This window comes from Heterocephalus glaber, unplaced genomic scaffold (genome assembly GCF_053883595.1).
Source record: "Heterocephalus glaber isolate CG9 unplaced genomic scaffold, H.glaber_assembly_v1.0 deba00000546, whole genome shotgun sequence".
NCBI lineage: Eukaryota > Metazoa > Chordata > Mammalia > Rodentia > Bathyergidae > Heterocephalus > Heterocephalus glaber.
In genome coordinates this window covers 41,857,540-41,881,983 of record NW_028258147.1, presented here as the reverse complement: position 1 = coordinate 41,881,983, position 24,444 = coordinate 41,857,540, and the positions used below count along the sequence as shown (strand labels likewise).

Here is a 24,444-nt window from a genome sequence, read left to right as displayed (position 1 = left end):
TTATGTAGGAAGTGGATCTTATCTGGTTCATACATATGAAATTGTTATGAATTGTTATTTTACTAAGAATTGTTATGAATTGTTGTTTGACTATGAATTCTGATGTTTGTTATTTAGAAGTTCCTTTTTTTTATCTCATTTAATATTTTTTGGCCTGAAATCTGTGTTGATTTAAGGTTTCTAACCCCTACTTTAATGTTTTCATTTGATTACTGTATCTTTGCTCATTGCTTTGCTTATCCGTAATTTGAAGTTTGTTATATTCTGCCTACTACTAATGCTTGAGGCGTGGATCATTGGTGGTTTTATTTGTGCCTTGTTGGTGAAGATGTGTGAAATGATTATCTTTTGGTCCAAGAATCCAGTCTTCCTTCTCTTAGTATAAATCTCTTTTGTAAGACTAGCCATTTTAGAAGCTTGTGCTTTCTCTCTGTAGAATCAGTGAGTCCATATACTACATGGAGCTTGTGATAGATGCCTTCAGATTTATTTGTGCTCCACTTTAAACTTTTCTTGTCGCACTCATTTGTTAAATAAGGATGTTAACTTCAACAGCAAAATTTTAAGAGTTTGTGATTCATAGTACATTAATGATTAGGGCCTAAACACCTTGACTTTCTTTATATTTGTACTTAATGTTGGCCATGTCCTTATAAAACCTTATCTTTTATTTGGATATTATTAGATGTTAATGACATTGGATGGTACTGTGGCCATTTAATGGTTTATAATCAAGTGACAAAATGGACAGTTTTATATAAATATGCAAAAAATGAGTAAGTCAGTTACTCAAATTTGGCCTTTCTGTATCAGATTAAGTCCATTCTGATCTGTTGACTGATTTGCCTCATTTGATTGATTCTTGCTGGGGCAGCCTGTTTTGTCCAGAACTTCCAAATAGAGTCCCTTCACCAGAATTTAATACTATCAGGTAAAAAGTAATATAAGAATACATTGTCTTTTAACAAATTAGAGTACTTTAAATAAATCTAAAGTGTCTTTTGACTGCAGCCTGAAATTTTTAAATATTTTTTGTGCCTTAGCTGTTAGTGACTTTTGTTGCATCTTGTGGAGATTGAAACAGCTCACTGAGTACCGTTTAGAGATAAGGAAGTCAGGCCTCTTTTATGTGTCATGAAATTGCTGACTTTCAAGTGTAAAAAGAAAATCAACACACTTTCAATCTCAAAGAATGGAATATTGATAATGGCAACAGCAGCTAATGTTCATCAGATATTTACCAGGGGCCAGGCCTTGTTCTAAGTGGTAACGCATGTGATATTCTTAATTCACACAACAAATAACCCAATGAAATTATTATCCCCATTTTACAGAAGAGATAATAGGGACATGGAGTGCTTAATAATCTGTCCAAGATCACTCCTGTGGTATTTACTGAAGTGTGAATTCAAACCCTGGTAGTCTAGGGCAGATTGTATGCTCTCAATCCTGTGTTGTTCTGCATATGGAGAAGTTAGACTGGTATTGGACTTCTCACCTGTAGCACGTAAAACTAGAAGACAACTGGATATCTTTTGTAAAATCTTTCACTTGTTCGTCACTGCCAACAAAGTACATCTTGGTATATATAAGAACTCAGGAAATATGCTGCCTGAACCATCTCTGAGGAAAATCAGCTAGTAGAAAGATCTCAAGATACAAGACTCAGCATTTATAAAAAGTGTTAATTGAAAATATTGTTTTAAGGAGAAGTGAAACTTGTCATGTTGTGATGGCTTAGTTATTCACTTTGATGTAGTCAGAAAAATTTCAATTCATCAAATATGAAAAGAATGGGAAATGTTACTGAAATGAGGGGCAGAACACCTTTGTATTTTTTTTTTTTTTTTGGTACTGGGGATCAAACTCTGGGCCTTGCGCTTGTGCAGCAGGCGGCGAAACCATTGAGCTAAATCCCTGGCCCCCACCTCTGTATTAAGAAGAAAAGGACGTGTGGGAAAATGCAGCTGAACCAATAAAAATAAGACTCAAAAAGACAAAGAAGAAAAGCATCTGTTAAGTAGTAGAAAGGAAATGAAATCTGTGTAGGTCCTCGCTAACTGTGAATGAGCTGAAATGTTCCCAAAGTCAGGTATTGAGAGTTACATAATCCAGTACTGTGCCTATGTGTATGTGTGTGTTAGTTCAGTCACAATGAAAGATTGAAAATGAACAATTGGGCAAAGATGAAGTAAGCAAATGTAAATAAAGTGCTAGTATTTTAAAGTGGTGTTATGAAAAGTGGTAGCATTAATGTCAAAAAAAATTTAAGGCAAAAAATATTGAATAGGTCAAAGACAGATATTATGTATTTACTTATAATCCTTGAAGATGCTATAAACCTTTATACTATTCACTTATAATTGGCACCTGTGCAAGTAGAGCAAAAGCTCCAAGAAATAGAAGTTTATTAATAGACAGCTAGGATAATCTAAAATATCCCTTTCAGGATTTGACATATCAAGAAGTAAAAAACAAGGATATAAAGAATTTGAACGATGTAGTCAACAAGCTTGAGTTTTTTTGGATTCACTCACATGGGTGGCGAACCCATGGCACCCATGCCGCAGCCAACTGTGTGTTACCATTGAGAGCTCGAAAGGGTTCACCATCACTGCTTAGGATTTCATTTTTGAGAACATATTTGAGGTTGTGCTGTAACTGCCACCTGAGAGTGAAATTTAATGAAGAGAAGTATGAGATTCAAGAAATGGAACTGATCCAGGTCCAGTGAAGAGAAATAAGATGATGAAAGGTGACAGCTCACCCAAACTAGAATTGAAAGTTAGTGGGATTCTGGAATTATGCTTAAAATAAAGTGGAATGGATTCTTGTAAATGATATGATACAGTGTGATGAAGAGACTAAAAACTACTAGGGACATGGGAGAAAAAGGCCCATGGACCTTCTCCATAAAAGGATGAAACAACAAAAGAAAAACCAGAATAAAGTCCTACTTCAAATGTGAAACAGTATCAAATTCCATACGATTTGGAGTATCTGATGAAGTACATGAAGGAATCCATTTCAGTTGGGTTTTCTTTCGATGAGTGTACTATTTGGCCTTTAGAATAAATTTTAAAAGCGTGATCTTTTTAAAGAGTAAGTGTAATTCAGCTGGACTATCATCTCAGTATGGTGACTCATGAATGCATTTTTAATTTCCCGTTCAATAGTCATAGCCTGTTTAGAATTTCTACTTTTTCCTAATCACTTTTGGTATTTCTGCATTTTTTTTATTTCTGTTTGTTTTTATTAATTTTCTTACTTCCCTTTAGTTATTTTCTTCTTAAGTTGGGTACTTATTTTTAATCATGCTGTATCTTAAATAATACAAATAATTGAATTTTCAACTTAATGCTGATTTAGATCCCCACTTACAGTTCATGAAGCACTAGAAATGATCCTAGCTCCACTGAAGAACAGCAGTTTTACAATATTTAATTTTAATTAATTTAAATTTAAATAGCCACATATGGCTGGTGGCTACCATATTGGATAGCACAATTCTAGATAACCTCTATCAGTTTAAAATTTTCTCTCTGGGTGTCCTTTGTTTTTTGCAAAGTACTGAGGACTGAACCAGAGCCTTAACACTGAACTGCATCCCATTTGGTTTTGGTTTTGGTTTTTGTGGCAAAGTCTTGCTAAAAGGCTAACTTTCCCAGATTAGCTTGAATCTGTTTTCCTTCTCCCTTGGCTCCGAGAATGCTGGGATTACAGGTGTGGACTACCACACCTAGCTGGGTATTTTGTTTTGCATTGTTCTGTTTTAAGAAGAATATTACATAATTTTCAAGGATCCATTTTTTTACTCAACTTTTTATTGATTTGGATCACAGTGAAATCTGTAGACTATCTGCTTGAATGTTTAATATACTTCTCTGTAACAAACTATGTAACTGTTAAAATGTTTCATGAACATGATGGTGATTTTTTGTCTTTATAAGCGATTATAAAAGTTGAGAAGCAATACTGCTTAATGACATTAGAATGTTTTAAATCAAGAATTTTAGTAAAACTTTTTAAGGTATGGGAATAATAATAGCACAAACCACTAGGGTGGTTGAGAGGATTTAATGACTATTTTAATACATGTAAAAACACTTCTAGCAGTGTCTGACACATAGAAATTATTCAATGTTAGCTATTTTTATTATACATGATAAAATTGATTTGCAAAAATGGCAAATGTTGAATGGCAACACATTTTGATTAAAATTATGAATAAAGTAGAGTTGTTCTTAATCACTATGTTTTTCATTTTTTGATATTACTTGGTATCTTTAAATGCAGTAAAAGTAGAAGATGAAATAACTAAATATTTTTTGAGGAGATAAATTATTTAAAATGACACAGGATGTGATTATATACTTAGAAAAACCAGGAGACTAATAAAAACCAGTAAAATTAATGTTCATTGGATAGTGCAAATGTAAGATAAATACAAAAAAGAATAATTCTTTATTGTTGAAATAATTACAAATCAAAAGTCTATGGAAATAAGGAAATATTTCTTGTCCTAATAAATTATGTCCTTGAATTAGAATTTAAAGAAAGTCACAGCAGATCTCAATAAAAGTTGTAAGGCTTTCTAAATTAATACTTGGATTTAATTCAATTCCAATTAGAAATTTAGTGCATTATGGTAGTAAATCAAGTAAAATTTTAAAGTTCACATGGAAAGCATTTTTTAATACCTAAGAAAATAAACCATGTACTTAATTTGATTTTGTAATCGTCTCCTTCCTCACTGTAAACAGCTATTTTTATGTAGAAGGGTAGCAAGTAATATTTTACAAGGAATATGCTATGTTTAATTGATCTCATTTATAAAATTTAATGGAAAAGGTTTAATGGCTTTTCATTCTAAAGTTATAATCCTAGTTCAAACTAAAAAATAAAAGTATATTATCATTATAATAGTTATTAATTTGTGCTACTGGAGATTGAATCCAGAGCCTGCACACTGAACTACATCCCCAAGTCCTTCACTGAACTGCTTACAGTGGGCTCCAATTTGTAATCCTCCTGCCTCAGCTTCCCAGAGTGCTGGGATTATGTACAAGCATACACATACTTGGCTTATATAACTGATTGACTTACAGTTTTAGAAATTTCTCATTTCTTTAATGTATGCTAGAAATCCAAAATGTAACTTATTTTAGCTTTCCTGAACTTTGCTGCTTTCTGCAAGGGCAAGATTAATTTTTAACTCAAAAATTCAGAAAAGAATTCTCTCTTTCTAAAACTTTTTTCACTTCTTTCTATCTCTCAAAGGTATGCAACCACTCATGTATTCAGTTCAGGAAGCATTAAATGCCAGACCATGGTGGATTCGGGTGGGAACTGACATTTGTTACTATAAGTAAGTATTCTAAGAATAATGAGATACCAGCATACAAAAAGAGGGTACTAGCTTCAATTTCACTGTAAAGGTAAAAAGTAGAGTTATTACTGCATTCTTTGTATTGGAATGATATGTGTTAGTAGTTCTGAAGAGTTCTTTAGGGTTTTAGATCTACACATCGGACGTGTAGATAGAGATAAAATGTGTATTGAAGGCAGACAGACTCACACAAACTCTGTTTTCACCACTTAGTTTTGTTTCTTTAGCTTTTTAAAAAGGTTTAAAACTCCGGAGACTTCACTCAATGAAAACTGAAATTAAGGATTACAGGTTCTTGTAGTATCAAATATAATTCTTTTCACTTCTTTGTATTAGTACAGAAATATTTGCCTCATTTTAATTTACAAATTATTTTAACTGGAGATGTGTTCCATAGTTACACTGTATCAACTTACACAGTTCATCTTTGACTTAAAGTAAGTACTGTAATGTAGTGAGTTAGAAATAAGTACTTGTTGACCTGGATCCTAATTTTAGATCTGGAAAAAGCTAAGAGAAAAAAGTGAAATTAAGAATTATTTAATCTGTTAGATAATTGTATTCTTCAACTGCACTTCTAAATATTCTAGGATTCTCATATTCCTTGCTTTCCATTTCTGCTCTGTTTCTGCATGCAGTTTGTTTTCAGGTAACTTCCACTCTTTAATCCATTTTGTCTCCCAATTCATCTTTTATTATTAAACCTAGCAATTTCTTTGTAGTAGGTTTTGACTTTTAACGTTGTGCTTATTTAGCACTAATATCCCTTCTTTTTCAGCTTTGCCAGTTAGACAAAGGTGACTTATAAAATTAAACTGTTTCAACAGTTTCTGACATGACTTTGGAAAAATCTTTAAGTGCTGTTGTTTTCTGAAAATGAAAATGTCTCTTGGGCTTTATCTCAGTAAGGTTTTTTTCACCATTTTTATTAGCAAAATAAGTAGCAAATAAATGAGGAACAAGAATAAAGGTAATATGTAATTCATCTGTATTTGAATACATGTCATATTTCTTCTGGTGGTAGACATACAAAATATTGTGTAATCATCTTTCTTACAAAGTTTGAAGCAGTAATGATCTAGGTAGTGCTTGATTAGATTTTGGCAGAATTAGACTATTTTTTCTTCCTCTTCTTCCTCTTTATCTCTTTCTCCTCTTTCTCTTTCTCTTTCTCTTCCTCCTCCTCTTCTTCCTCCTCTTCCTCCTCTTCCTCCTCTTCTTCTTCCTCGTCTTCTTCTTGGATTGAACTCAGGACCTTGCACTTGTGAGGCTGGTACGGTGCCACTGAGCTAAATCCCAGGCCCCAAAGAATAATTTAGACTATTAAAGGGTAAAACTATATTTTTAAAGAAGTATTTTCATTCTTCATTACTTGTACACAATAGAAATCAGTGAATGGCTTTTCACATTACAAAATGAATGATCATAGCACAAATTATTCTAGTTTATATAAGAAGGTGACAAGGTTTTTTGTTTAAATTTTTATTTTTTCTTTTGGTTACTTCGAGGTCTAGAATTGGGGTTAGTTCAATTCAACAAACATTCATTAACCATTTTCTATGTAACAGGCACTATTCTGGTTGCTTTCATGAGGGCTGAAGTTCAGATAGTAAGAATTAAAGCTATTTTTGCATTGTGTTTTAACTTTTCACATTAGCTGTGTCCTTTAATATTTGTCTTACCTATAAGATAAAATAAAATTACCTTTCATCAGTATACAAACTAATATATATTTTATTGGTTTATAATGTATGAACTGCCGTGTAGCTATTATATGGTGGTATAAATACAGTGGACCCTTGAGTTACAACTGGTCTGGCATACAAACAACTTGGGTTGTGACCAGAATTTTAGTTTTAACTTACGAACAAAGTCTTGAGTTATGACCCAAATGCCAGCCTCCCATGTTTCTAGATGGTCTCAGATACAAATTTAAACCTTAAAGAGTTCTGATAGGAACATTACAACAACCTCTCCTGTATGGTGTTAAGAAATCCTGGGCCAGTATCTCTCTAAGGACACTGAGATCTGCCTGTATGCAGGAGAGAGACTTTGAAGGCTGTGTAGAGGAGTCTGAGCCTTCAGTTGACCAATATGACTTACAACCAGCCCTCGGGAATGAATTGAGTTCATAAGTCAAGGGTCCATTGTATCTTTCCAGTTAGATGTTACAAATTTTGAGCAAAAAGGTTGGTGGAGACTAGAATAGTTCATTGGCTTATTCATTCATTCATTCATTGTTGATACTAGTGATTGAACCCAAAGCCTTTGCACTGAGCTGTGTCCTCAGCATTTTGATTTTTTTCTGAAGACAGGCTCTGGATAAGTTGCCCAGGTTGGGCTCCAACTTGTGATCCTCCCAATTTAGCCTCCCATAGTGCTAAAACTGTAGCATGTGCCACCATCTTCTTCTGGGACCAGCTCTTGAGCTTGTTTTGCATATCCCTTATTCCTTGTCATTAGATGTCTAGTCAAGATACAGTGCCTAAATTAATACAGGCTATACCAATTTGAAAAACTTCATAAATATTAGTGCATGAATAAATAGCCTAGAAGCCCTGGTTTTCTGAGAGGATTTTGAATTTTAGAGATTGATAGAGCATCCTTAAATGCAATGTCAGCAATGTGTAAAGTATTTTTAGTATGGAGATGTTCACACATTTATAAATGTAGAGAATAGGATAATTGTGCCCTATTAGCCAGTTTCAGCAGTTATCAACACAGGGAGTTTTTAGCTTCACCCCTACTTCCACACTGAATTTTTAAAGCAGTTTCTAGATACAGTGTTTTATCAAGAAATACTTGAATATGTATCTAAAAATCAAAAAGCTTCTAAGACAATCCAACTGCAATGCTATTATTGTACCTCAGAAAAATTAAGAGGTATCCAGTCAGTGTTTCAACTTTCCTAGTTCTCATAAAATGTTGTTTTATACTTTTTAATAGTTGTCTGGCTTCAATTAGAATCACAAATGAAAATCACAGATTGCAATTCTTTAAACCAAATGACCATCAGAACAAAACACAAGTCCATCAAATATTTCATGTTAAAAATGGCTTGTCGCGCTCCCAGTACAGAGGAGGAGGCTTCCAAGTAGATATGTCACTGCTCCCAGCACAGAGCGGGAGGCTTCCAGGTAGACGTGCCATCACTCCCAGAGCAGAGGCTTCCAGGCCAATGTGCTACTGCTCCCAGCACAGAGGAGGAGGCTTCTGGGTCAACTTGCCACCACTCCCAGCACAGAGGAGGGGACCTGCATGGGCGCCAGCAGCACACCCCCCCACCCCCCCACCCCACCCCCATCCAAATGAGAGGACATGTAAACAAGCCTCAAAACTAGACTTCCAGATCACCTAAAGCAACCCCAAAGGGAAATGAGATGAAATACTGATACTCAGCTACCTAGACTCCCTGAACTGGCAAAAAAAGAGGATCTGGAAAAAATGAAATCAGAAATAATTTCTCAGATAACAGCAGAGATTGTGCCCATAGTGCAAGACATGACTAATAAATCTAGAGAGGAGCTGAGGAACATGATGGAATCCCAACATTGGAAACAAATGGAATCCATAAAGCAGATCCAATCAGATATCCAGGAGATTAAAAGCTCCACTGAAAGTCTATGAAGCAGAATGAGCCAATGTGAGGACAGAATTTCAGATATAGAAGATAAGATTGCAATTAGAGACCAGGAAAAGAAAAATTGCTTTAAAATAGTAAGGGACCATGAGAAATCGATCCAGTAGCTGCTAGATGATGCAAAGAAGAATAACATAAGACTGATCAGAGTCAATGAAGAAACAGGAGAGAGTGCAGACAATGTAGAAAAACTGTTCACAGAAGTAATGGCAGAAAACTCCCAATCAGGGTAAAAGAACTTGAGGTACAGATAAGTGAGGCATATAGGACTCCAACTAGCCTTGATCAAAAAACAATCTACACATAGGCATATAATTGTTAAGATTCCAGAAACCCAATAGAAGAACAAAGTTCTACAAGCAATTAGAGAAAAGAAACAAAGCACATACAAAGGAAAGTCCATCAGAATCACAGAAGACTTCTCACCACAAACCCTCAAGGCAAGAAGAGCTTGGAGTGATGTATTTCAAGCTCTAAAGGAAAACAGCCTCCAACCCAGACTATCTTTCAAAACTATCTTTCAAAATTGATGGAGAAATAAGATACTTTCATGACAAAGAGCACCCGAGGAACTTCATGAATACCAAACCAGCACTCCAAAAAATTATAGACAATATCCTAGGAAAAGACAACAAGGATCACAACCCCGGGAAGCCCAGGAAGCCCAGGAAAATGAATCCATCAGGCATGACAAGAAATTAAACGCAAAGAGGAGAATCCAACAACAAAAAAAAGTCATGACAATGATAAGTCAATATGTATCAGTTATAACTATCAATGTTAATGATATGAATTCACCAATCAAAAGAAATAGACTGGCAGAATGGGTCAAGAAGCAAGATCCAACAATATGCTGCATACATGAAACACATAATTCAAAAAGAAACTCATAGACTGAAAGTTAAAGGGTGGAAAACAATATTCCATGTGACAGGAAACCGAACAAAAGCAGGAATAGCTATCTTCTTTGCAGATCAAGTGGATTTCAAACCAACACTGATTAAGAGAGATGAAGAAGGACACTACATCCTTGTAAAGGGAACAATCTAAGAGAAAGAGATGACAATCATAAATATCTATGCACCAGCCACTAGTGCATCCAACTATATAAAACAAATCCTAACAGACATGAAGAATCATATGAGCACTAATAAAATAGTAGCAGGGGACTCAGTACCCCATTGTCATAAATAGATCAACTAGACAAAAGGCAAAGAAATCCAAGCACTCAATCAAGCTCTTGAACAAATGAACTTACCAGATGTTTGCAGAGTCTTCCACCCCACAAAATCAGAATACACATTCTTCTCAGCTGCACATGGGTCGTTCTCCAAAGTAGACCACATACTTGCTCATAGAACATGTTTAAGTGCAAAGGAATTGAAGTTATCCCCTGTATATTATCAGACCATAGTGTGATGAAATTGGAGATTAATAGCAAAAGAAACCACAAAAATTTCATAAACACATGGAAATTGAACACACTTCTAAATAACCAGTGAGTCACAGAGGAAATTAAAGAAATCAGACAGTTCCTTCAATTAAATGACAATGACAATACAGCATATCAGAATCTATGGGACAATGAAAGCATTCTTACGGGGGAAATTCATAGCAGTGGATACTCATATTAAGAAAACAAAGCGAGCACAACTAAACAACCTAAGGCTGAACCTCAAGCTTCTAGAGAAAGAAGAGCAAGACAAACCCATATCTCATATAACGGAGGAAATAATAAAGTTTGGAGCAGAAATCAATGCAATGGAGACTAAGATAATGATACAAAAAATCAGTGAAGCCAAGAGTTGGTTCTTCAAAAGAATAAAATTGACAAACCCTTAGCCAACCTTATCAGAAAAAGGAAAGAAAAGACCCAAATCCATGCAGTTAGGAATGAAATTGGTGAAATTACAACAGACTCAGCAGAATCAAGAGGATCATCAATACCTACTTCGAGAACCTATAAGCCAATAAGATGGAAAACACAGAAGAAACAGAAAGATTCCTAGATATGTATGAATTACCAAAGTTGAACGAAGAAGACCTAAATATTCTAAACAACTCAATGAAATTGAAAACATAATTAAAAACTTACCAAGAAAAGCCCACGTACTGATGGCTTCACTGCTGAATTCTTCAAGACATTTAGAGAGGAACTACTGCCACTACTGTTTAAACTCTTCAATGAAATTGAAAGGGAAGCAGTACTCCCAAATTCATTCCTAGAAGCAAGCATCTCCTTGATCCTCAAAGCAGAGAAAGACAACCGAAAAAGGGAACTATAGGCCACTCTCACTAATGAACATAAATGCAAAAATCCTTAATAAAATACTGGAAAATAGAGTGCAGAAGATCATCAAGAAGATCATACACCCTGATCAAGTGGGATTCATCCCAGGGATGCAGGGATCGTTCAATGTATGCAAATCAATAAATGTATTATACTGTATCAGTAGAGCCAAGGACAAAAACCATATGATCATCTCCATAGATGCAGAAAAAGCATTTTACAAAATCCAACACGCATTTATGATAAAAATCCTACAAAAAATTGGAATAAATGGACTCTGCCTCAATCTGATAGAAGACATCTATGAAACACCAACAGCCAGTATCATACTAAATGGTCAAAAACTGAAATCGTTCACACCAAAATCAGGAACAAAACAAGGATGTCCACTATCACCACTCTTGTTCAATATAGTTTTGGAAACATTAGCCACAGCAATTAGACAAGAGAAAGATATAAAAAAAGATAGGATATGAAGAAGTCAAATTGTCATTATTTACAGATGACATGAAACTCTATATAGAAGACCCCTAGAACTTCACCAACAGTCTTCTAGACTTAATAACCAAATTCAGTAAAGTAGCTGGATGCAAGGTCAACACACAAAAATCAATAGCTTTCCTCTACATGAACAACCGACTCACTGAGAGAGAAATAGGGCAAACAATTCCTTTCACAATAGCACCCAAAAAACTGAAATATCCAGGAATCAACCTAACAAAAGAAATCAAAGACCTCTTCTCTGAAAACTATACCACTCTGAAAAGAGAGATCAAAGACAATATCAGAAAATGGACAGACATCTCTTGCTCCTGGTAGGAATGATCAACATAGTGAAAATAGCCATACTTCCAAAACTGTTATATAGATTCAATGCAATCCCAATTAAAATTCCAACAGCATACTTCATGGACCTTGAGAAAAAATCCAAAAATTCATTTGAAACAAGAAGAGACCCAGAGTATCAAAAGGTATTCTACGTAACAGAGCCATGGCAGAGGGTATTACATTTGCCAACTTTCAACTATACTACAAAGCTACTGTGATAAAAACAGCATGGTACTGGCAAAGAAACAGACCTGAGGACCAGTGGAACAGATTACAAGATGCAGAAACAACTCCAGACACACTCAGCCACCTCATCTTTGACAAAGGAGCCAAACACCCTCACTGGAGGAAAGATAGCCTCTTCAATAAATGGTGCTGGAAAAATTGGGTTTCAACTTGCCAAAGATTAAAACTAGACCTATATCTCTCTTCATGCACTAAACTAAAATTGAAATGGATTAATGATCTAAATATTAAAACAGAAACACTGATCCTGCTGGCACAGAGGTTAGGTAGAACTCCTGAAGACATTGGTGTAGGAAAAGATTTTATGCACAAAACCTCAGGTCCCTGTGAACTAGCACAAACAATCAACAAGTGGGATCTCTTCTTATTAAAAAGCTTCTGCACAGTAAGAGAAATCAACACTGTTGAGAGACAACCCACAGTGTTGGGAAAAATTTTCATCTGCTGTTCCTCAGACAAAGGTCTACTGGCTAGAATCTATAAAGAATTTAAAAAGAATCAGACCTTCAAACTTTAAAGACCCAATCCGAAAATGGACATCTGAAATGAACAGACATTTCTCCGATAAAGAAGTAGAAATAGCAAATAAAAATTTGAAAAAATGTTCAACATCACTGGTAGTTTGAGAGATGCAAATGAAAACAACTCTGAAATTCCACCTAACCCCAGAAAGAATGGCTGCTATCATAAAACCAACCAATGACAAATGCTGGCGGGGGTGTAGGGAGGAAGGAACCCTTCTCCATTGCTGGTGGGAGTGTAGACTGGTGCAAGCACTGTGGAAATCAGTATGGAGATACCTCAAAGAACTAGGACTGGAAGTCCCATTTGACCCAGCTATTCCCCTAGTGGGGATCTTCCCCAAAGAATTAAAAGAATCATACCACTGTGATATATGTGCTCCCATGTTCCTAGCAGCACAGTTTGTGACAGCTAAAACTTGGAAACAGCCCAAATGCCCATCAACTGGAGACTGGATAAAGAAGATGTGTTTTTTAAAAAATAAAATGGAGTACTACTCTGCCATCAAAAATGAGAAATTAGAGGCATTTATAGCTAAATGGATGCCCATTGAGGCGATACTCTTAAGTGAAATAAATAGGATACACTTGTGTAAATGCCAAGTAGTTTTCTCTAGTGTGAGAAACTGAAAGTGTAAATAAGGACTAAAAGGTATAATAGATAATGTGAAATAGGAAGAAAAGGGCCAAAGGGGAGTGGAAGTGGGAGGGGTAGGGGGAAAGGAAAGAACGGAATGGAATTAATATGAGAAAAGGAAAAAATGGAAACAAAGTCTTTGTAAATAGCGGGGGATGGAGGGGTTGAAGGGAGGGCAGGGGAAGGGGGAAAAATAAGAACCAAGAGAGATTATGTAAAGGTGCAAATTGCCAATGATGACTGTCATTATATTATATACCTAAAATACGCCAATAAAATAAAATTTTTAAAAAATGGCTTGTCAGCTAAGATCTGCCCAAATTTTGATAATCATAATCACATTTGATTTTTGTTGATAGGTTCCTGAAGTATTTTTTAAATTTATAAGCTTCCCCTTTCTCTTTTTGTTACTTAGTTGTTAAAGACTATGGATTATTTATTATATGGAGTATTTTGTGTTTGTGTTTTGACAATTGGATGGCAATGGATGAAATAAACATATGTTACACTTTTCAATTTCAATTTTCAATTTCAGAAATCACTTCTCAAGAAGTTCAGTTGCTGCAGGTGGGCAAAAAGGAAAATCTTACTATACCATTACATTCACTGTCAATTTTCCACATAAAGATGATGTTTGCTACTTCGCTTATCACTATCCATATACATATTCTACTTTACAGGTGAGAACTCCCAATTAAGTTGTATCATGACTATTGCTGCAAATTATGCTTATGTGTTGGGGAATTGAAGAAAATTTAATTAAATATCTTAAAGGAAAGGGTCTGGTGTTGGAGGTTTCAGAAACAGCATTTATTGGAAAAATTTAAGGGCAGAAGGTGGGAATGCAGCCCTTATTGAAAGAAATATGAAGGAAATTTGACATGATTTTTCTCCCCATCTTTGATAGAAATTTACAGTTCTTTAAGCTAAAATTCCATGATTTACAGATTTTAACTTGTTTTTATCAGAGATTTTGAGTTATTTAACTAGAAGCATTGACTCTCATAGAAAAAATAACCATAGAAAAAGTGGATGTAATTTGGAAAAACTGAAAAACAATTTTGTGGGAAATTGTTTCATTGTAGAATTATAGATCTTGATTCCTTAGAGTATGGGGTATGAGTTGTTTTGAGATTTTTAATATTTGCCTTATAAAATAAAACAAACTAAATCAAGTGACCAATTAAGTGACCAACTGTAGCAGATTTATTGTCAGAACAGAAGGGTTATCCTGGGGCCAAGCATCAGGAATGTGTGATCAGTTTAGCAAGAAAAAAATTGGAGCAATATAATTAGAAGCAAGCTTCCAAACTATTAGGGGAGAGGAAAAGAAAAAAAAATGTAGTCTGTAGATTAGGAGAGATATCAGGCTGAGAATTCTAAATGAGCCTTGGTGTATTTTAATAACGGTCATAACCTGCAGTAAAGGTCTAATGTTCAGGAATCCATGTGCTGAATACTGTGGCACTGGAATATGTACTTAATGACTTGGTAGCTCCATTTTGGGGTAATGCATATTAGGAAAATAATTATGAATGTATATAGATGTATCTTTGGGACATTTTTATTTGCCTGGTTGTATATTATTGTTCTTTATTAACCTTGCCTTCTTAGTATATTTTGAATTGCTTTCTCTTCGAATCCCACTACCACGGCCTTTTCTACCCATTATCATTTGTCAGCTAGACTTCTACCAACCCCTTTTTAACTGGTGTCCTCGGGTTTACTTTTACCCCCTTTCTTCTTCATTGGTCTGGTTTTGCACACTGTGGCAGAGGGCACTTTTATGGCCATTTTCATATATAAATCCCCTGTTTAAAATTCTTCAGTGATTCCTTGTTCTCTTTTTATGAAGCCTAAAATTCTTATCATGACTCATTGATTTTTCATGTTTTGCCATATCCACAAACTGTTTGAACTATTAATATTTATTTGTAAATAGACTTTAAAATACTTTACACTTTAAAATCAATCCTCATCCTAAGTTAATATCCAAGGAATTACAGTTTTAATGTACAGTAATAGACATTTTTTTCCAATTCTGAGTCAAATACACATCTACTAAACTTTTTACGGGACCCACCACAGTTGCAGCAGTGTGTATACCATGCTTCAGAAGTATCCTGTCTACAAGGCCCTTTGTTCTGCACCAGCTTCTTTGCTGCTTGTTCACCTTTGCTCTTTCTGGTCTAGCAGCTGTAGTGAGTCTTTGGAATTCTTTGAGTGCCCTTGTTCTCTCTTCTCTTGTGGCCTCCCTAGGTTTAGTTTTCTTCTGCCTCTAGTACTTGTCTCTATCTCCTTCACTCATACTTTGGATAATAGTTTAAATGTAACCTCTTTTCTCACTGCTCAGCGTTGGCTAGGTTCCTCTCTGCTCATTATATGCTCTCAGAGCACTCAATGTTTTTCCCAGGCAAGATCTCTTTATTCACTGTTGCAAACCCAATGCCTGAAGTTTTTTGGCAAATAGTGACCTCACAAGTCAGTAGCAACTGTGTTTAGGAACATAGATAAAAACTTGAAAGCCAGCTGTCCAAAAATAGGGATTGGGCAGTTTATATTTGACACAGCCATATAATAAAATCATTAAAACTGTGTTTTCAAAAACACATATTTAACCTATTCAGTAACGATATTTTAAATGTTTCATTTTGCTCTAGTATCTCCCAGATTTCTATGATGAGGCTGTATTAATTTTGAAATCAAAAGAAGTTTAAAAATGTGTGCTATTTAATTTCCATTCTTTACATTGTAGATTGCTGTTACAGATCTATAGTCAGTTATAATTTAAATTCAAGAAGCTTTGAAATCTAAAAGGTTTTTCATAACTCAGATTGGTAGCAAAATGTGTCCTCCTGTGAGCTTTGGTAGAATATTGATTCCACTTAGGTTCACTTTTTGTGTGTTTTGCTGCAGAAATAATAGTTCTTACAGGTCGTTGCCCCTGACCCTGCTGATAGTGTTGCATAATTAATGGTATATGTACTTATCACCTTTCTCGTTTCCCAAATACCAATGTTTGAATTTCATCTGGCTGTGAGAGTTTTGTTTTGTTTTGTTTTTTTTCTTTTTTGGTACCAGGGATCGAACTCAGGACCTTGCACTTGCAAGGCAGGTGGCACCACTGAAAATCCCCAGCTCGTCCATGAGAGTTTTGCATAAGAATTTAAGAATTGGGTTTAGTTCTAGTTATTTGTAGGTCTGAATGCATTATTTCTATATATTTTAGAGAGTTTTCAAGTGATTTTATACTTTGCTTTTAAATTTTTGTCAAGATGCATCTTCAAAAATTGGAATCAGCACACAATCCTCAGCAAATCTATTTTCGAAAAGATGTGTTATGTGAAACCCTGTCTGGAAACAGCTGTCCCTTGGTGACTATAACCGCAGTGCCAGAGTCTAATTATTATGAGCATATCTGTCAATTCAGTAAGTCTGTCTTCACTCAAATACCAATCATTCACACTTTTTTTCTTTGTTTTCTGTATATTTTAGAATGAAAATAATGCTAAGAACAGGCCTTAGAAGACTGAGTTCTAGTCTGGTTTTGTTGCTGCCTCACCATGGACCCAGCTCTGGGCCTTAGTTTCTGGATGTTGAAAGAGGGAGCTGTCTTTTGATACTGTTGTTCTTTCGTCTTATCCTTAGAATCCATGTGCAAGGTAGAATACAACAAAGTGTTTCAAGAGTTCAGGTGATATGCATTAATGTAAAAATTAACAGCCAATTTTATTTAAAAATAAACCAACCAGAAACCTATCAAGTGTTTTGATAGCTCAGAACAGCAGTTGGTTTTTCTCTGCCATGTATATTTTTCAGTTACCATAAATATATGTGTGACAGGAAAAGATGCAGTTGTATGCAGTGTCTGATATGGATAAGAAGATAAAGTATGTTTTTGGAAACAAGAGGAGCTTTTTATGTTCAAAACCATAAGTAATGTGTTGAATGATAGTTTTATAGACTTATATACCTAAACATAATGAAAAAAATTTTTGGTAAATCTCTGAGCAGTAGTTTTTTTTTCCTCTGTGTTTATCGTAGAGAAAATAGGAATAAAATTTTATGTTCCTTCTTTTACCCATGATGTTTTGAAAATAATTTTATATTTTAAACTTAGGCAACTATTTATTCTTTGTAAAATCAAGTTTACATTAAGAAACTAATTTTACATATTAGTTTAATCATTGAGAAATAAACAGGACAGTACTCAAATACTTTTTATTGTTTTATGTTCATACATCAAGCTCCTTTCAGGACATGGTTTGTATTGCTTTTGTATTTGTTTTCTCCATAGGGCTTAGTGCAATGCTTGTACTGTAAATAGTGCATACAAACTGAGTTTCACTGTGAATTTATAGCAGAATTCACTGAAAAGAGACATTTTTAAAGCCCCAAGTGAAATGTTATACAAACTTTTAGTAGCTGTTCATTTTAACTTGAGATTTTATGTGTACTTTAGGAAGTCGCCCGTATGTATTCTTATCTGCTCGGGTCCATCCTGGAGAAACCAATGCAAGTTGGGTTATGAAAGGAACATTGGAATATCTCATGAGTAATAACCCTACTGCTCAGAGCTTACGAGAGTCCTATATATTTAAAATTGTTCCTATGCTAAATCCAGATGGTGTCATCAATGGAAAGTAAGTTAAGTAATAGTTACTGAAATATTATAGACGAATGTGGTTATCCTATATAAACTTGGTGAAGTAATAGAATCCAGGTCAATTCAGAAAGGAAACCCAGTGATTTTTCTAGAACAAAGAAATTTTGTTCATGAATTCATATCAGATAAACTTTTAAATGAAAATATATTTTATATGTTGGTTATAATATGATATTTTAAGAATGCTGTATCCATGAGAATAAGATTTCATGAAATCTGTCTTGCCTGAATTGTTCAGAAAAGTCATTATTACGATTTGAGAACAATTGTTAACACCTGCCTCCTGTGTTCTTTTTTATTTATTAAAGGTATGAACTTAGATTGGCTTAAGATTTAGAATTTTGGGGATTTATTTCCACAGATATAGAATGTTAGGCCCATCCACTAACCTGTTCCTGATAGGAGGAGATATAGATTCTGACAGAAAGAATTCTCTAGCTTGCAAATACTGGAAGAGAATTACTTTCTAAGTTGAGGTTCCCTTCAGCTAATACAATGAACATATCCTGGCCATTTGTAAAAGTCCCTGAATGATTCTGAAAGATGGGATTTACTTTTGCTGCCATGAGCAGCTCCAGAGATAAAGATACCATGTCTTACTTAAGCAGCATGAATTTTCTCATATTTCAGGAGATATTTGAATTTTTTAAGAATAGAAGTTCTTTTTCTTACTATGTTAGGGTTATGAAACTAAAATGATGTCTTTCTTTTAAATGAGAAACATATTGACCAACTAGAATTGTATTTATATATTTGTTAGCACTTTTTGATTGTTTTAAATTTTTGCTAGATGATTTCAATATTTAGAACTTGTGAATAAATGAAATGTATTTACATTTTTACAAGTACTGTATATACTTTTTATGTACTTGTCTTTCTCAGAAGGACCACTCAGATATCACTTTACAAAATAATCCAGTCAGGGTATGGAATGTTAGCACAGCAAGTGATTAGTTAGAATGGAAAATGTGAGCATTAATAAATTTTATAAAGTATGGAACAAAGTCCTAGGATTGAGAATTATCTTATTCTATAGCTTGAAAATTTTGATTGTAAATTTGAAAGCTTACCACAGTTACATATATAGGACACAAAGTCTTACACCTAGCAAATGCTCAATAAATGTTTAATATATATTGAGTATAATGTGCATTCATTTGAGCCCACAGTGTACACTTACTTGAAATGCTAACAGGAGTAAGGACACAAAATTAAATAATAAATGTATATAAGAGTTTATTGATACTAGTTTTTTAATCTTTGTGCTTGTTTATATAGTCACCGCTGTTCTTTAAGTGGAGAGGATTTGAACAGACAATGGCAAAGTCCAAATCCAGATTTACATCCTACAATTTACCATGCGAAAGGGTTGCTTCAGTACCTTGCTGCAGTGAAACGTTTACCTCTGGTATGTAGCAATATTTACTTTTACTTTGTATAATCCAAAAAATGTTTTGATTAATGATTTCATATTTTATATATCATTTTCTGGTTATAAAAGCTAATGCTGATAATTTCAAAAGCAGTTTTTTCCCCATTAAGTTTACTGGTACATTTTAGGTATAAAATACAGTTACCTTCATCATTGGGATCTTGTACTTTTACATGACGTATCTTGGTTCTTATTCTTTTCCCCATTCCCCTGCCCTCCCTTCACACCCTCCACCCTTCCTTCCCTATTTACAAAGACTTTGTTTCCATTGTTTTCCTTTTCTCGTATTTTTTCTTTTCCCTTCTTTCTTTTCCCCTATCATTCCCACTTCCCCTACTCCTTTAGGCCTTTTCTTCCTATTATACAATATCAGTTATACATTTTTAAAAAATTACAATATCAAGATTTAGAGGACATTATCACAGATTTTACAGAATTTAAAAGGATACAGAAAGCATAATACAAAAATCTTTTTTGAAATGAATTTGATAACTTCTATGAAGCATCTTAGAAGACAAATTAATGAAACTGACTCTAGAAGAAATATAAAACTTGAATAGCACCTACTAAAGAAAGTATATTCCCAGCTTGAAAACCTACTTATATGACAACAATAAGCTTATATACATTTTAACTGATGAATTATATCAAACATTTAAAGCAGAAAAAAGGAACACTTCTTCCCTCATTTTAGGAAATCAACATTGTGCTAATCCTACAACTGGATAAAGATAATAAAAGGAAAAAGTATGAACATAGATAGAAATTTGTTTAACAAAACAAACTATTAGAAGTCAGATCTAGCAGTATGTAGAAAGTGGTTTTGTTATAGGGATGGCAGTGTTGGTTCAGCATTGGAAGATCCACCCCCAAAAGTCATCATTTTAACAGAGGAAAGGAAAAAGTCATATGATCCTATCAGTAGTTGCAGAAGAAGTATTGGACTAAATTCTACAGCTGTTCATGGTAAAAGCTATCAGGAGATTAGAAGTAGAATAGAACTTTCCCAACAGATGAAAGACATGTATTCCATACTGCCAGCAAAAATGCCTTATATGAATGGAAAAGATAAAATGCTTTCTCCCTAAGGTGGGGAACAAGGGCAGATATGGCTACTCTTCATCTTTCCGTTAAACTTTGAAACATAGGCTCAAACCAAAATAGTCTGGCAGTAAAAAGAATCAAATAGCATAGGATTGGCAAGGTGGAAGTAAAATCTTTATATGTAGATGAAATGATCATCTACAGAGAAAATACTAAGAACTCTCTAGGAGCCCCTAGAACTTGTATTTGGATTTAGCAGGGTTCAAAAACACAAGGTAAAAACACCAACAAAACCCCCCACAAGGTATATAAAAAATTCAGATCTATGTATACTTGCTATAAATGAAGAATTGGCTATTGAAATTTAAAAGTTATGTAGGAGTACAAAGAACCTAGAAAAGTAAAAAGAAAAAAAGTAGTGGTGGAAGACATTTCCTACCTAATTTTCAGACTTCCTCTAAAGCTACAGTAATCAAGGCAATGTTGGTGTAAGAAAAGACATGTAGATCAATGGAATGAAACAGGGAATGGAGAAATAGAACTACACATACATGGTCCACTGATTTTGAAAGATTATTTAACATTAACATTTTATAGAACATAAACTCAACTCAAAAGGAGAGGAAAGATAGTGTTTTCAACAAATGGTACTAGAACACTTGGTATCTGTATTAAAAAAATTAACCTCAACCTTTTATTTCCATAAATAAAAATAACTTGAAAGGATATATGATCCTAAATATGAAAGACTAAAACTTTAAGAAGAAATTATAATGGAAAATGTTCATGAATTTAGGGTAGGCAAGAACTTCCTAGGATACAAAAAACATGTATGAAAGAAAAAAGTTGATAAATGAGATTCCATCAAAATTTAGAACTTTAACAGACATTGTTAAGAAAATGAAAAGTAGTCCTTAAACAGAACGTATTTATAATACATATAATATGTAAAGAGCTCTTACAGCTCATTAATAGGCATCCCAATTAAAAAGTAGACACAAAAAGATGATAAATAGCCAGTACAGCACAAGGAAAGGTGTGCAACTCTAGAATCAGAAAAATACTAATCAGTACAATAACAAGATCATATTATACACTCATTAGGGAGAGTAAGTTAAAAGTTTTAAAAGAATAAATGTCAGCTTAGGTGTGAACCAGTTAGAACTTTCTAATACTGCTAATGTGAACGTAAAATGATAAAACCATTTTGGAAAACAATGTAGAAATTTCTTGTATTACTGTTTAGAACCAACAGTTCTGTTCTTAAGTTTTACTTAAGAGAAATGAAAACACATATTCACAATAGATTTGTACATAGAAGTTGACTATCCCTTATCTGAAATTCTGAACACCAGAAGTGTTTCAGATTTTAGTTTGAAATCCACTTGATCTACAAAGAGGATAGCTACTCCTGCTTTTTTGGGGGGTTCCTGTTGCATGGAGTATTGCTTTCCATCCCTTAACTTTCAGTCTGTGAGTCTCCTTCTGATTTAAGTATGTTTCTTGTATGCAGCATATTGTTGGGTCTTGCCTCTTGACCCATTCCGCCAGTCTGTTTCTTCAGATTGGTGAATTAAGACCATTAACATTGATGATTATAACTAATACATATTGACCTATCATTGTCATGACTTTCTTTTTGGTGGATTCTCCCCTTTTGCGTTTAATTTCTTGTTGTGCCTGGTTATTCATTCTGCTGGGCTTCCTGGGTTGTGATCCTCATTGTCTTTTCCTAGGGTATTGTCTAAAATTCTTTGGAGTGCTGGTTTGATATTCATGAAGTTCCTCAGGTGCCCTTTGTCATGAAAGTATCTTATTTCTCCATCAATTTTGAAAGATAGTTTTGCAGGGTATATCAATCTGGGTTGGAGGCGGTTTTCCTTTAGGGCTTTAAATATGTCCCTCCAAGCTCTTCTTGCCTTGAGGGTTTGTGTTGAGAAGTCTGCTATAATTCTGATGGGCTTTCCTTTGTATGTAATTTGTTTCTTTTCTCTAACTGCTTGTAGAACTTTGTTCTTCTGTTGGGTATCTGGAATCTTAACAATTATATGCCTATGTGTAGATTGTTTTTTGATCAAGGCTAGTTGGAGTCCCATATGCCTCACTTATCTGTATGTCAAGTTCTTTTCCCCTGATTGGGAGTTTTCTGCCATTACTTCTGTGAAGAGTTTTTTTATGTCATCTCCACTCTCTCCTGTTTCTTCATTGAGCCCAATCAGTCTTATGTTATTCTTCTTTGCATCATCTAGCAGCTGCTGGATTGATTTCTCGTGGTCCCTTACTATTTTAAAGCAATTTTTCTTTTCCTGGTCACTAATTGCAATCTTATCTTCTATATCTGAAATTCTGTCCTCACATTGCCTCATTCTGCTGTGTAAACTTTCATTGGAGTTTTTAATCTCCTGGAAATCTGTTTACATCTGTTTTATGGATTCCATTTTTTGGGATTCCATCATGTTCCTCAGCTCCTCTTTTTTTATCTGTGTCTTCTCTAGATTTATTAATCATGTCTTGCACTATGGGCATAATCTCTGCTGTTATCTGAGAAATTATTTCTGATTTCATTTTTTCCAGATCCTCTTTTGTTGGCAGTTCAGGGAGTCCAGGTGGTTGAATATCAGATTGTTCCATCTCGTTTCCCTTTGGGGTTGCTTTAGGCGATCTGGAAGTCTGGTTTTGAGACTTTTTTACGTGTCTTATCATTTCAGGGGGGTCGGGGATGCTGCTGTCACTAGTGCAGCTCACCTCCTCAGCACTGGGTGGGGGGGCTCTGCTCCTTGGCACTCTGGGGCAGTGGTATGGCAGCCCGAGAGGCTTACGTCCTCAGTACTGGGGCAGAGGGGGCTCTGCTCCTTGGCACTTTGGGGCCAGTGGTACAGAGGTCTCAAAAGCAGTTTTTAAAAAATTTTGTATTGCATATCCTATGTGATAATTGTGGTATCAAATTAATATGGTATATTCAAATTCTTATTTTATCAGGTTGGTTGTTTGTAATAAGCCTTTTACTTTGATATTTTGCTTATGAATATTGGTAACTCGTGGTCATAAGTTTTAGTAATATTTAACTTCAGTGTTTGTAGAACACTAGAAAAGTATATGCATCTTCCAAATGTCAAACTAGTAGAAGCTTGTTTCTGAGTTCTTTTGTCAGCTCTGAGAATGATACCTCCATGCACACATGGGAAGTGTGGCAGGCGTGGTACAAGCTGACACTGGACTTCACATGTGCAGTGCTCTCATTCTGTCCTCACTAGTTTTTACTATAGTTCTTGTTGTATTAGTGATTAGTTATTCCATCTCCTGTAGGGAAAGCTAGGAAAACCTTGTGGAGCCTACTGCACTGGCACACTCCTGTAATCCCAGCTACCTGGGAGGCTGAAGCACACTGAGTTTGAGGCCAGGGTGAGCAACTTAGCTACAACCCACCTTGAAAAAAGAAAAACTTTGTGGAGGATAAAATTGACCTTGGAATCTAACCTTTTTTAAAAATTTTAAAATGATACTTTAGAAAATTAATTTAAACATTTAAAAATAATTTTTCATGAAATCATTTTCATGTTCTGTTCAATTAGGTCAGTGTTTTAATAAGCCTCTGAAGCCATGATTATGATGGCTGTAGATTTTAATTATAATTGAATTTATTGTGTTTGAAATGGTTAGCACTAGGTAGAAAAGAAAGGGTAGAACTTGTAGCTTGGTATAAGGCCTTCAAAGAATTTAGCAGTTCTAGAATTAATTGTAGATGTGTTCT

The 24,444-nt window shown here is 34.6% G+C and overlaps 1 protein-coding gene across 19 annotated transcripts in view; it reads left to right on the top strand.

The window, feature by feature from the left end:
- Agtpbp1 (ATP/GTP binding carboxypeptidase 1) overlaps positions 1-24,444 on the top strand; it is a 205,994-nt gene that overhangs the window by 151,857 nt on the left and 29,693 nt on the right. For all 19 annotated transcript variants that reach the window (XM_087204808.1, XM_087204799.1, XM_087204794.1 and 16 more), the window contains 5 exons: positions 5,281-5,368; positions 14,087-14,231; positions 16,827-16,980; positions 18,014-18,194; positions 19,496-19,625. In XM_087204808.1, coding sequence (XP_087060934.1) covers positions 5,281-5,368; positions 14,087-14,231; positions 16,827-16,980; positions 18,014-18,194; positions 19,496-19,625 — 698 coding nt within the window. The remainder of the gene's footprint in view (positions 1-5,280; positions 5,369-14,086; positions 14,232-16,826; positions 16,981-18,013; positions 18,195-19,495; positions 19,626-24,444) is intronic.